Below are 13,373 nucleotides of genomic sequence, written 5' to 3'. Positions count from 1 at the left end.
TTGATGTATTAAGATCTTATGGCCTATAATAGTTCCTATATATATATATATATATATATATATATATATATATATTTTAATTTGTACCTCGTAAAAATTGGACACCATGAATTTGGATTGGAATATAGGCTATTTCTAAAAAATTTGGATCTGAATTTGGATTTGGAGTAAGAATTTTAAGATCCAGATTCAGTCCAGATTTAATCCGCGGGTCCAATTATATATAAATAATTATATATTTTTATTTTTATTTTTATGTAGCCATACTCTAAAGATCTCTACTCTCTAGTCATCTCATTTTATAAATAATATTAATGTTATTAAAGAAAAATATATTTTTATCGTAAATTTTTTTCGACTATTACTCCCCTATCCCATTAAGCATGACCACTTATTTTCGGGTATGATTATTAAGGAGAAGAGTTATTAAAGGATTAAAGTGATATAGAGTGGTGGATTCCACAACTTTTTGTGAGATAAAGAGTTTTTCTTTTTTGGAAGTGGCCATTTGTGATAGGACAACCCAAAATGAAAAAATGATCATGCTAAATGGGACAGAGAGAATATTATTATTATTATTATTATTATTATTATTATTATTATTTGAATACATAATACTTCTTTTTCTTTTTTTCAGGGTAAATTTGAAGGCGCACGTCATCTTTTTTTTATACGTATACAATTAAAATAAGTGTGTATTTCTCATTATATTTTATCTTAACTTCTTTAAGGATGTTGATGATGTTGAAAGTAGTTGTAGACGATTTTGAAGATTAAAAAAATTAATGGTTTCAATATGTTGTTAACCATTATTGTGGTACTCGATTATTGTGGTTTTGGTTATTTTGAATTCTTATGATGTTTTTTTTATGGATTATGATGTAATTATTTATTTTTGAATGATATGATTGTTGTAACTCTAGACAATTATTATGGGTTTATTTTAATTTTTAGTTAGTTTAGAATTTATTTTAAAAGAAAGAAAAATGATGGATCTGGGTCTAAGCTCAAAACCTATGAATTTGGACATGAATCTCATTTTTTTGGGTCCAATGAATGTGGACTGGATCCGAACCTAAGTAAGAAAATCAAGATCTAAATTTGAACCAAACAGGATACAATCCAAATCATGGTTTGGTCCGATAATTTTCCTACTGGTGAAACAAGGAACCAACACCTAGACTAAAGAGCAGTAAACGTAGATTATACCTAGTATAATTGAACGAAGGAGACAAAGAAAACAGTCGGAATGCAGGAACTCAAGAGAAAAACTATTGATGTATTGAGAATTAGAGATAACGTAGGTTACAATGCACGAGCTCATAGCTTATTTATAGATTACATGGGAGGGCAAAATAGTAAAATCAGTGCCGCGGCATGCGCCTTGCGTGGTCGAGGGTAAAATGGTAAAGTCGTCTTAACGCGGGAGATTTCCCCGCGCTTCTGCTGATTCCTCTGGTCGAAAGTGACTTCTCTGGCGAGCATGTGATTCCTCTGGCGAGTGTGATTCCTTTGACGAGCGAGATTCATCTGGCGAGAACCATCTCGCTGCTCCCCGCGATTCCCCTGGTAACGTCATTCCTCTGTTCTGCATATATTACTCCTCATTACCTACCTAGTTGCCAAAGCTTATAACTTTTGATCTAGGTATTCGCAAGTTATTCGAGACTAGAATAAATATAAATTAAATTATTTATAACAAAATTGGGTTTTTTAATCATATCAAGAAAAATACAAAAATAATTTTTGGTAACATTAATATATTATTACTGCTCCATAATCTAAAACTTATGTTAGGTGTTCGTTTTGTTGGAATGAGATTCAGTGTACCACACTTTATGTCCCATTTTGTGTCCCACTTTCAATTTTATGTGTTTTCTTATATTTTTTTTCTTCACTCTCAACTTTATATACTTTAGTTTAATTTTGTGATTATTAACTAGGGTTTATTCCATCAATCTTGGGTATATAATTATTTTTTATTATTTAATTTCACTTTTATTAGCTAATAATAGGTTGATAAATTCAAAATCACAGTATATACTTTTTAAAAAATTTAATTTTTTGAAATAAAAATTAAATATAATTCATAGTATTATAATAAATTTTATTTTTGTAAAAATTATTTTTAAAATAATAAATATAAGCATGGGACACAGTAATACACATAAAATTATGGGACACTGAATCTCTTCTCCGTTTTGTTGGGCGTCTCAAAGAAATAAAATACAATTTCAAATGGAACAGCCCGGATTGGAAAGCAGAACATTTCAAATAGGACAAATAGAGTACTCCGCATAAATGAACCCTACACTTGACATAGAGCAATCAGTTTTAAGCAATTTTTCAACAATTATGGTTAAGATAATTCTTAGGTAGCAGTGAGCTGAATTGAAACAATCGCAATTTTGTTGAAATAAAACTCAACTGAGACTGCACTTAATTTAGGGAGATTGAATGCACATATTATATGGACCAAAACATCATAAAAGAATAAAGAAGGTATCAAACATCGAGAGCAAAACTTAACAATAATATCATCAAAGGCAAACCAAGCCTCAACAAAGATGTTCTCAGATTGCACAGCTGCAAACTGAAATCCGGTGGAAAATAACAAAAACAAAGAAACCATTAAAAGCGTAATAAATGAGAGCTTCTATCTCTAAACCCCTTAACCCATTTTCAATAATTAGAGCCTCTCAGTGAGACTTCACATACTCCTGCACGATATGGAGCCCTTCGCTTTCCTCACCAAAATCCTATATCACAACAAACTCAAAGTCAGACCCACCTATTAATCAAAGCTCTCCATGTATTATTGACAAGAAAACCATTACCTTCACGACAACACAAGCAGCCCCGACAACTTTCCTGGCCTTGCCTTCAGAATCAATCTTGCACAACTACAAGCACAATTCAACACTACAATCAAATACTATCTCAACTTGTCCCAAGTAACAGCAAGACAACCGGCTCAAGATGATCCGTCATCACCACAGTTGTCGAAGACAAATCATAAGTGGTTTTCTTGATTTTAAGTCAGTAATTTAAAATCAGCAGAATGCACTTACACCAGGCCCATTCACCCAGGGTCTTGGCACTTGCAACGGAGATAAGGTTGACATTGTGGTCGGCACACAATGCTTTGACCAACTTAACGTAGTCTGGTTGGTCGCAGTCCTCTGCCAACACACAAAGGAGGGCAGCATGCTTCTCAATTGCCTTTGCACCCTCATGAAGGCCTCGAACAAGACCTCCGTGTGCCAATGACTTCTTGAGCACAAGCTGCAGAGCCGTCATGATATCCATAGGCTCACCAAGGGTGGGAGCAGCCACCGGCACTGGTGTCTCCACAACAACAGGCTCTTCTCTGCAAAACATCCAATCAAGTTCAACAGGGATTTTTAGCCATAATCAATCCACATATCCAACATTACATCACTCCTTTTCTCTTAAAATCAATTAAACAATCTGACTAATGGCACTATAAAATCTTTGCATTCGCTTTAGCAATGGAATCAACTTCACATACCCAGGAAATTCAATAGTTACAAAAAATTCAGAGTTTCTTACCCAGACATTTTGGCTTCGGGCTAAAGGCGGTCTCTAATTATATGAACTGCAATAAATCAAACATTCCAAAACATAAATCAGCAAATTGTAAATATGAAGATAAATCGAAAAGCTTCCAATTTAAGCATGCCCCGACCAGATACATATAAAAAAAAGGCAATATCTTGAAATTGCAAGTAAGAAGTCGGATAACATCGTTTAAGGCGATATATGATCTAGCAATAACTACAAAACAGAGGAAACTAAACGATCCAAACGAACAAAGCGAGCAGCATTTTTCAGAAATACAGAAACCATAAATCAACATACACAATAGATATCAAATCAAATTCAGATACCAATTATCTTAATCTCAGACCATCATCTTTTGTAGACTGAATTTTAATCAACTTCAAAAAGTTACCAGAAAAATGAAAATAAAAGCAACAACGTTAATAAACAAAACAAAAACGAATAAGATAATCGTACAAAAAACGAAAGACAAGAGAAGTTGCGAGAGAATAAATGAAAAATGCACCTGCGGAATCAAGCGTTGAGCAGCAAACGTGAGTGAGGGCTGCTGAAACGATCTTGGTCGCAATTTATAGAGAGAGGATAAAAAGAAGAAAACCCCAAAACCCTAGCTTCTATCGTTTGGACTTGAACCAATTTTAGTTCAGCCCAATATGATTGGGCCTCCATGGCAGGATCCTTAGATGCTAATCTGCTATCAATTATCATTACGTATCATTTTATTTCTTTATTTTGTTATTTGAAACAGTTTTTCGTAATTTGAATACTTTTTTTTTTCTAGGAAAAAATATTAATTTTAATTTATTTTAATTCCATACAGGACCTGCAAAATATGACGGAATCGAAGAGAAACTGGGTTGAATTTAGATATCTATAGTATATTAAATAAATAATTTTAATATAAAACTGATTTTAAATAAACAAGTTAATGTTAATTTTTTTAAGAGATAATTTCAGCAATTAATATTAGTTAAACTTAAATTGATAGATGGAGTATTTTTTTCTCTCTTGCCTATAATTCTATTATTTTGCAAAATCATGTTATTTTGTTAATAAAAATAAATTTAATATATCATAAATTAAAGATCGTGATAAGAACTTAAATTTGATATACTTTATGTGAAAAAAAAAAAGTTTAAAATGAACAAGTTATAGTCATTTAAAATTGTGAATTTTTTTTCTTTATACATAGAGAGAGTCACAGAGTTTCCAACGGATAAGCAAGAATAAACTTGAATTGGAGAGACCTTAATCCTTGCAACTAATTGGCCAAGAAATCTTGATAATTAGATGATGAATCCAGGACAGTCATTTGCAATCAAATGAAGCTAGAAAGATAGCAGCAACAAACAGTCCTGTGTAGAAAGAAAGAAAAACTTTAATGTACAAATTTAGAGGTTCATATTGTTCCACAAGATCTGCTTTATTGTATTCTTCAAGTGACAGAAACCCAAATCAAAGAAAGTTAGGCTGATGCAAACAACATAATTATTTCACAAATACACTGTTTCAGCAATTCTAGAAGAGACTAAACAATGCCCAACAGTTAAAACAGCTTCTTGGTATTTCAGCATTATGAAACAATGCAGTTAGACTTAGAATCCTAGTCACATATTTCGACCGCATCTCTCATACAACTCAGATTACCAGCCTCAGGAAAAAAAAAAAAAAAGTGAAAAATGAATATCTTAAAATTTGGGTTTTGTTTCCCAGTTTCAAATGGGCCGTTCAAATCATCACGAATTGAGATCTTGTTAATTTCTCTTGCGCTTGAGCGTCTTCAATTGACTGAAAATGTATGCAATGACTTCCTTTAGGGTGGCCTTCCTGTTTTCTTTGAAGTTCCACAGCTCCGGAACCACATAGCAACCACTCGGGTTGTATTCTTGGATTTCCTTCAAGGCTGTAGCAACGGCATCATAGATTTCTTCTCCCCATTCTTCCTTAAGGTCTACTAGCAATTCGTCATCCTCTTTCAGCACATGCTGCATAGAGAACCAGAATATATTATGGAGAAAGCTTTGAAGAATTTGGAGAAGTTCAAAAGATGGTAAGGTTGTATTGGTAAACTGGAGGCATTTCACGTTTTTTTGCTCGTTGGCTCAACCAGAGCTCTTGGAAAGTTGCATGTATATGGAAGAAAATGTCAACTATGATATGCAACTGAGTAAGTAAAGTCATTTCAAGCTACCTGAGCATTCCCCTTGCTATCTTCAACAACTCGGAATGGGTGCCATTCAGGATTTTTTAGCTTTTCTTGCCACAAGGAGCAAAGTTCAAGAGCCTTGATCTCTGCTTCTTCGGGAGGGTATCTTTGCTTGCATGCATTTTTGAAGCCTTTCTCATCAAGTTCACCCATTCTTTTTATCCCTATATTAACACGGCTGCTGCTCAGCAGATCAATTAAACCCTGAAAATCAATAAGAGAAAAATGCGTAAACTATGAGAGTAAAAAACCAGTTCCTTCAAACAGAGCCCAAAAGAGAAAGGTTTATCTTTGCTGAGCATCAGCAGATCTTCAAAAGAGAATCTGCTACAATCTTTCTTTACTGCTTTAGCATTTTCTTGGAAGTTCTACTCTTCTGGATGATTATAAGTTTATCAACTTGGAGCAGCATATTAGTCACTACGCTGAAAATGTCTAATCAGACATCATAAATTTCATACCGCAATTAGTTCCTTGCGAGCCTCTTGCAGCTCGTCATTGCTTTGGCGCTCTTTAGCAAGTAATTGCTGGTTTAGATCTTCTAGACCATCCAAATTCTCTTTCTTCTCCTGCAGCTGCTCATTCATCTGATCTATCTTCTTCTGAACAGCTGCATCGTCATCACCTCCCATGTGTTTCATTACCTCCAACTTTCCTTTGAGTTCTTCAATTTCCATTTCAAGCTTCTGCTTCTCGTCCAAATTTCTTTCTAACTCAAGAACTTTTTTCAGTGCCTCTTCCTTCTCTCTCTGCACATTGCAATAGATGTCATGATATACGAGAAGCAATAGAAACATTAGGCTGGATTACATAGAGTTTTCATGTGACTGTTATATAAGGAGGAGCAGTGATATCAAAAGTCATACTTTTTGTTCTTCAACCAGCCTCAGCACATTCTCGTCAGATTTCCTTTGCTCCTCAGAAGCCAATTGAAGTGCACTGTTTCTCATGTCATTCTGCCATAAAATATAAAAGCAGTACACCACCAATTTAGTTTCACTATAACACTGTAATCAAAGATGAGCTGTACACATTACCACCAATTTAGTTTTTCATATCATTCTGATAGAAAATATGAAAGCAGTACATTACCACCAATTTAGTTTTGCTCCAACGTTATAATCAAAGATGAGTACTACTATAAGCAGAAGATTAGGAGGATTATAATAAATTTGAGTTACAAAGTATGTCAGCAGGAAAAAGAAACACACACACACACACACACACACTCCAGATAAGTGGAAAAGGAGTAGAAGCTGAAAATTCAACTGTAACATGAAGGGCATAAGAACTTATGCATAAATCATGACAAATTCATAGACCAGCGTGCATACCAATTAGCAAATTATATAGAATATGCTAAAATAATAGATTCTAGTTGGCTTTTAGAATGACACAGAATCTGTCAAATTAGTAGCACCCATGGAAGGTCATGCTTAGACCTAAGAAGATAAGGCAGAATTGCAACTTCATATTTGGGTATGCATTCATATAGACTGATACGTAGCATGGAAAAAGACTTGCCTTTTTCTTCTCTTCTTCAAGTTTTTGTCTCTCACGCTCAGTTAATGTCTCACGGCTTTTCAGCTCTTTGTTCCAGGAATCAAGCCTTTTCTTTTTACTCTCCAATTCTATGTTCAGCATTTCTTGTTCATCCAAAACCCTCTTTATGTGTTCACGAGCAATGCGTTGAAGTTTTCTAGTTTCTGAAAACAAACAAGAGTCAGCAAAATCATGCATATTCAGAGAGTTTCATGAGAAAAGATTTTTCTAAATGAACCCATAGAATATAATCATTTATAAACTGCCACGATATATTGTAAACTAATCTTAGAGAGATCCAACTAAAGTTGTGAAGTCAAATCATGTTATGGAGTTGAATATCATAGCAAGAGCACGGGCAAGGTTTAAAGAAACTTTTGGAGCAGTGAGGTTTTGAACACAAGATTAAAACAAGTTCATAAGATTAGTTGATAAGAGACATGCATACAGACACTCATTAAGCAATCAGAACCTGACACAATGACAATGTCTTCTCGTTAAAGTTCATCCAAGACAGCATACCTTCATAGAAGGATCGGTGAAGTTCATCTTTCTCTTCAAGCATCCTACTCAATGACAATGTCTTCTCATTGTACTTGGTCTGTAACTGATCCAAATTTTCATTCTTTAAATCGATTTCATTGACCAAATTCCCAACAATCGTGTCCCTATCCTGGGTTGCTTCTTGCACAAGGTCAGCAATCGTCTTCAGCTCCCCTTTCCTCCGAAGATAGTTTCCCACAGGTCCTCCTGAATTATAATCATCTTCACGAGCAAACCAGCCATACAGATTAGGCCCCGGAGAAGTTCTCCGTTCATCCCATCCTTTCTTGCTTTGACCATCAGCTTCAAAGGACTTCTCAAACTCCATTGCATTCTTGAACCCAAACCAATCATGATCAAATCTTAGAACGGCTTGTGCATTAGGCTGCTGGTCATCCCAGAACATCTCAATTTTGATAGGCTTATATCTGGAGAATTTCTTTAACCAGTAAGCATCACGATCAGCTGAACCACTACTCTTCGGCTCATCTTGTATATTAGCAACTATCCCCACCCAAGGCCAACAATACAGCTCACTCTTCTCAGGTTTAGGATCGGGTATAGAAATTGAAGGTTGGGGCATTGGCTCGGCCTCACTAGCCATGTCTTTTTCTAAGAAAGTAGCTAGCGCTAGATGGTTAGCTTTCTGTTTTGCACTTCGGCTGGCAGCACCCTTAGCTACTCCAATGGCATGCTGAAGAAGATGGTTATACTGATAATCTTGTTTCTTCTTACCAGCACAGAAAGGACACCTAAGAGAACCTTTGGGGCCCTTTACTTTGTAAGTACCCGCCTTAAGTAACTCGTAAGGTTTCACTTTATATTCATTTATTTCTGAGTCACTGAAATCTGACTCTTCGTCCGAGCTGCTGCTTCCCATCTGAATGACAATAATTTAACATTCAACAAATACTAAGAAAACAAGAACAATTTACTAGATCATGGATTCTCAAGTGTAAAACCTTTCATAAGATAGGAAACTGAATAAGGTATCAATCTATCATACAAAATAAAGCATGAATCAAATCTTCAGAAGCAAAAAGAGCTTCGAAATTTTGAGACCTCTAGCAGGAGATTAGAACTGGCAGTCCATACTGACCAAGAGATAAGAGTTGTGGCAAATACACTAGCTAAACCAGATACGAATGTGGTTCCAACACCTCTGGGCAAGTACATACCACAGCAACATTACTCTAAACACATTAACAACATACATTGATGAATTCTCATAAATGTCGAATTCTCATGGGATCAAGTTTCATCAGGTCACCGAATCAGCTCAGACAAAATAACAAAGTAGGCACCAAACATCACACAGAAAAACTTCGAAATTGCAACCAAACTCCCCCGCTCGTTCTTCGCTTCATATAGAATCAAACAACGCTAAAAACAGAAATGCGAAAATAATCTGACCTTGGGAGTGGTGGAGGTGGTCGGGTGGGGTGGGGTGACGCCTGTGGTGGAGAATTCGGCCGGAAATCCACCCTAGAGCTAGAAGTAAGAAAAAAGGGGCAGGAATGGAATTGGGAGGAAATAAGTGGGAAATTATGAGTGCCAGCTTTAGCCTATTAGGCTCTGATAAAATGGTACTAATAGTCAGTGGGGCCTACAGCCCTTTTTCAGTTCCAACGTCTAATTTCGGACTGCCAACGCCGTGGCCTTTCCATACATGACAAGTAGGGATGTCAATCCAGCCCGAAACTCGTAGACCGATCCGAATAACCCGATAAAATTAGAGGATTAGAGTTGTAAAATTACAACATGATTATAAATCGGGCTAACCCGTTCGGGCTGGCGGGTTTAAGGTTTAAGATTTTTTTTAGATACTTTTTTTCTTTAATTTCAAACTATTGTTGAATATTTTTTTTTTAACAAAGTTGAACATTTTATTGTTATTAACTTATTTTATATAGTCTTAAAAAAAACTTATTTTATATGTTAATATGTTATGTAATCTTGAATATATTATATTTTTGCATTATATAATTTATATCTTTAATATCTATGTATATTTATACATTATACATTAGATCATTAAGAATAATAAAATACAAATGATAATTTTATTTTTACGCCTTTAACTTGATTAGCCCGATGGGCTAACCCGAAACCCGAACATTTAGGGTTAGAGTTGAAGATTTACAACCCAAAAAAATCTCCAGCCCTATTAGCCTGCACCCGATTAACTCGGAACTCGATAGGGTTAGCTCGAAAACTCGATGGACTGGCCCGATTGACATTCCTAATGATGAAATTGAGGTTTATTATAAAAGAAAAAGAAAAATAAAAACCCATGAAAGCACAAGAACGCAGTCTAAGGGTATGAAACTCGAAAAGAGATTGTTAAACAAAAAGAGACCTAATCAAAGGCTCTAGCAAACACAGGACATCTATGCATCTACCAAAGAGGATCGTCATCCATTTCATCCGACCAATGTCTATGGACTACATTATTCATTGCACGCATGCTAGCACTATTGCTAGTATCAACCACAAAGTCCCTCGGAGTGTAAACCATTTCCTCTGCATTTCTGAGTCGACCTTTTATGCTGCCTTCCGGAACTGCTTGAACAGGCTCCCTTCCCATACCCTTTCCCGTGCCCTTTGGGCGGCCACGACCTCGCTTTACCGGCGCTTCCGAGAGCAATTGCATCCCTTGATTAACCTGCTCCTCTAAACGACTAATACGCTTATCAATATCCTCTGGGGCAGGAGTTGACGAAATCTTGCCACTATCAAGAAGGACACTCCCACTTATATCCACATTCTGCAGAGAAACCCTGTCCGTTTGGGCAAACCCAGATCCTACAGCTGAAATTCGACCACCCGAATCATGTCGCTCGGCTGCTTCACTACCTGTTACTGGGGGATCAGCTGCTGTAACAGCAAGCCCCATATTTTCTGAGATGTCGCCCTATTCCCGGACCACTTCCATTTGCACAGCAGGCTCAATATCTGCTATGATTTCCTCGTCTAAACTTTCCGTTTTGGAACCAGAGCCCACGCCATTACTCATATCTTCCGAATTTATCATCTGCAACAAAGGATCATGAACAGTAACCGCAGCCAATAAGTCCGGAGCATAATCCAAATCAAGCGGTTCTTGATTAAGCGCCTCAAAAGAATTCCGGTGCACATTACTTGTTTGGCTGTTCAACTGAGAGCCAGCCTTAGGCTTCCAATTGTTCTTATGCTTAGCCACATGGAAGCCATCGGTAGTAGCTCCATTAACAAGAATGGAATCACCAACTGTCGACTTAACCATATTGGTTTCAGCAACCACCTTAGGAGCAATCGCCTCCTTCAAAACAGCTTCTTGCTTTTGATTTTTTCTACACTTATCAATCGTGTGTCCAGTTATCTTACATTTATTGCAATAGAAGGGTAATTGCTCAAAACCAAATTCCACATGGAAATAACTGTCTGCACAATCCACAAGAGCCGACTCAGGTATAGGCAACGCAAGATCAAGCTCCACAAGAATGCGAGCATAATGACCCACATCACCATCCGCAGAGGCGCCGTCAACTTTTATGGGAGTCCCTAAAGCACGTCCAATACTAGCAATAGTATCAGGAGTCCAATATTCAACAGGTAAAAATTAAACGCGAACCCAAACCTGACAAAGAGAAGAAAGCTCCTTATATGGGTCAAAATTCCGAGTCCATTCACGTAGACGTAGAGAGCCCTTGGACAACTCCAACATCTGCTTCTTTTTTGCCAACGCTTTGTCATCAGGGTTTTGAAATTTAATGGAAAAAAAGCTTTTTCCCATAGGTACAAGTTGCCAAGGGGCTGTTGGTCGCCAGATATCCGTGAGCTCCTGCTTGAGGTCATGAGTCGTTCTTGGTTTATCACCCTTCCGGAGAACCAATCTACCAATTAGAGCAAATTTGAATTCGTCCATACGTTTCTGATAAAGATCCTGAGGTATAGATACCACGATAACATCACCTTTCTTTTCTGGTTGCACCGTCGTTAAGCGATGAACAAGGACGTCTGGCTTCCGAGATAAAAGAGGTCTGGAAACCGCCGCATACGTTGGCTTATCCTGCACCATCTGATCTCTGGTCTCTTGAGGAGAAGGCATCGACTAGTCTCTATTTTAGTTTAATGAAGTCATCCCTAAGTCATCCCTAATGACAAGTGCTCAACTAGTCTCTATTTTAGTTTAATTGTGGTGAAAACCAATATTTTCATAAAATTATTGACTTTGCTACTTAAATTCGTATAAAACATATAACTTTTTTTAGTCATTTTTAGTATCATGATTTGACCCAATTTTTATTTTTCTACTAGCTAGTCACTTTCTAATTCCATATTCCCACAAATAAAGTGTAATTTCATTATAAAAGTCCACTAGACACGTTTTGAACAGTTTTAAAAACAAATTATAAATTATCGTAAACGATCCTCATGTTCAAACATGGCATAATGAAAATATGAAAGTGGAAACAACAGATTTGATTACTTTAAAGTCACCGGAACAATATAAATGATGTGTAAAAACGAAAACACAAGCACAAGGGACAGGGTAAATATAAGTCTCGTTACAAAATTTTGCTAGCTTTTGAAGGTTGAATTTTGCACTGGAAATTATTCATGCATTGGATCTACAGTACACGCGAATACCATAGTAATGGATTTAAGATTATTTGCTACACAACAAATAAGTATGATTATTGTGTTTATTATCTCTACACATGAATTAATTTATATCTTTAAATTGTATTTTTAACTATTTCTTTCATTGTGTATCATCAAATGATGTGAAGAAATAATAATATTACACTAGAAAATATACACCCAAATATGTTCTTAAATGCAAGTCTAAATTATCTAATTTTTTTTAAGAAAATCCTTTAGTGGCTCTTGTAAAAGCTTAAATTATTTAAAAAGCACCTTCGTAGGGAGCTAAAATTTAATGAAGTTCTCTTAAAAGTTCCATGATGCCCGAGTCTAAATTGTATGCTTTTTTTAGCCCACACGAGTTTAAAACTACACATGACACCACAAGGATAATTACAAAATTGTGTAAACTCTTGGGAAAAAATGTACCATTGATCTTTGATATGGGTTGAATGTACATAGAATTCTTTGTGAGAGCAACATCATTTATTGCCGTAGTTTATTTATCAAATTTCCTACAATTCTAGTGTTATACTGTGCTTTATTAATTTAAATTTAAATTTTGTATAGATTGATGATATTACAAGTGCTTGACAAACTTGGGCTAAAAGTGGACATTTGGGAGTATAAAAACATGGCCCAAAGCTTGTGAAAGCCCAATAGAAGAGATCATGCCAAGTTGGCAAGTTCAAAGAATCATAATTGTACACTATTAGAATTATATCTGAAGAATGACAAGAAAAACATAGAATAAAGGAATTGAATATATAATATACATGTAGTTCTTAAAAAAATATTCTGTAGAAACTAGGATGCATCTATGTAATACAATCATACATTTTTTTTAATAATAACTAGCAGAAAGAAC

General features: G+C 35.8%; 3 protein-coding genes across 8 annotated transcripts; all 3 read right to left on the bottom strand.

The window, feature by feature from the left end:
- Positions 1–2,512: 2,512 nt before the first annotated feature.
- On the bottom strand, positions 2,513–4,272 carry LOC131008509 (40S ribosomal protein S12-like). Of its 6 annotated transcripts, none has more exons than XR_009096308.1 (5): positions 4,091–4,272; positions 3,574–3,619; positions 3,072–3,370; positions 2,838–2,903; positions 2,513–2,759 (listed from the first exon to the last, which is right to left on the bottom strand). XR_009096308.1 is itself a non-coding variant. In XM_057935379.1 (5 exons), exons 2-4 carry the CDS (start codon positions 3,579–3,581, stop codon positions 2,840–2,842), a joined length of 390 nt encoding a protein of 129 aa, XP_057791362.1. In that variant the 5' UTR covers positions 3,582–3,619; positions 4,091–4,235; the 3' UTR covers positions 2,513–2,759; positions 2,838–2,839. The 6 variants fall into 6 exon arrangements, 3 of the variants coding, with proteins under 3 accessions (XP_057791362.1, XP_057791363.1, XP_057791364.1); XR_009096310.1 differs by lacking the exon at positions 4,091–4,272 and adding an exon at positions 3,912–4,050; XR_009096309.1 differs by lacking the exon at positions 4,091–4,272 and adding an exon at positions 3,883–4,040.
- A 673-nt stretch (positions 4,273–4,945) lies between these two features.
- LOC131008508 (factor of DNA methylation 1-like) lies at positions 4,946–9,450 on the bottom strand. The gene is made up of 7 exons (XM_057935378.1): positions 9,290–9,450; positions 7,856–8,756; positions 7,316–7,497; positions 6,658–6,747; positions 6,253–6,540; positions 5,777–5,995; positions 4,946–5,570 (listed from the first exon to the last, which is right to left on the bottom strand). Exons 2-7 carry the CDS (start codon positions 8,754–8,756, stop codon positions 5,340–5,342), a joined length of 1,911 nt encoding a protein of 636 aa, XP_057791361.1. The 5' UTR covers positions 9,290–9,450; the 3' UTR covers positions 4,946–5,339.
- A 1,340-nt stretch (positions 9,451–10,790) lies between these two features.
- On the bottom strand, positions 10,791–11,966 carry LOC131009914 (uncharacterized). The gene is made up of 2 exons (XM_057937314.1): positions 11,501–11,966; positions 10,791–11,419 (listed from the first exon to the last, which is right to left on the bottom strand). Exons 1-2 carry the CDS (start codon positions 11,964–11,966, stop codon positions 10,791–10,793), a joined length of 1,095 nt encoding a protein of 364 aa, XP_057793297.1.
- Positions 11,967–13,373: the final 1,407 nt, after the last annotated feature.

Source organism: Salvia miltiorrhiza, chromosome 2 (genome assembly GCF_028751815.1).
Source record: "Salvia miltiorrhiza cultivar Shanhuang (shh) chromosome 2, IMPLAD_Smil_shh, whole genome shotgun sequence".
Taxonomy (NCBI): Eukaryota; Viridiplantae; Streptophyta; class Magnoliopsida; order Lamiales; family Lamiaceae; genus Salvia; species Salvia miltiorrhiza.
The sequence above is the reverse complement of the archived record's forward strand: the minus strand, read 5'-3'. Positions and strand labels throughout refer to the sequence as shown.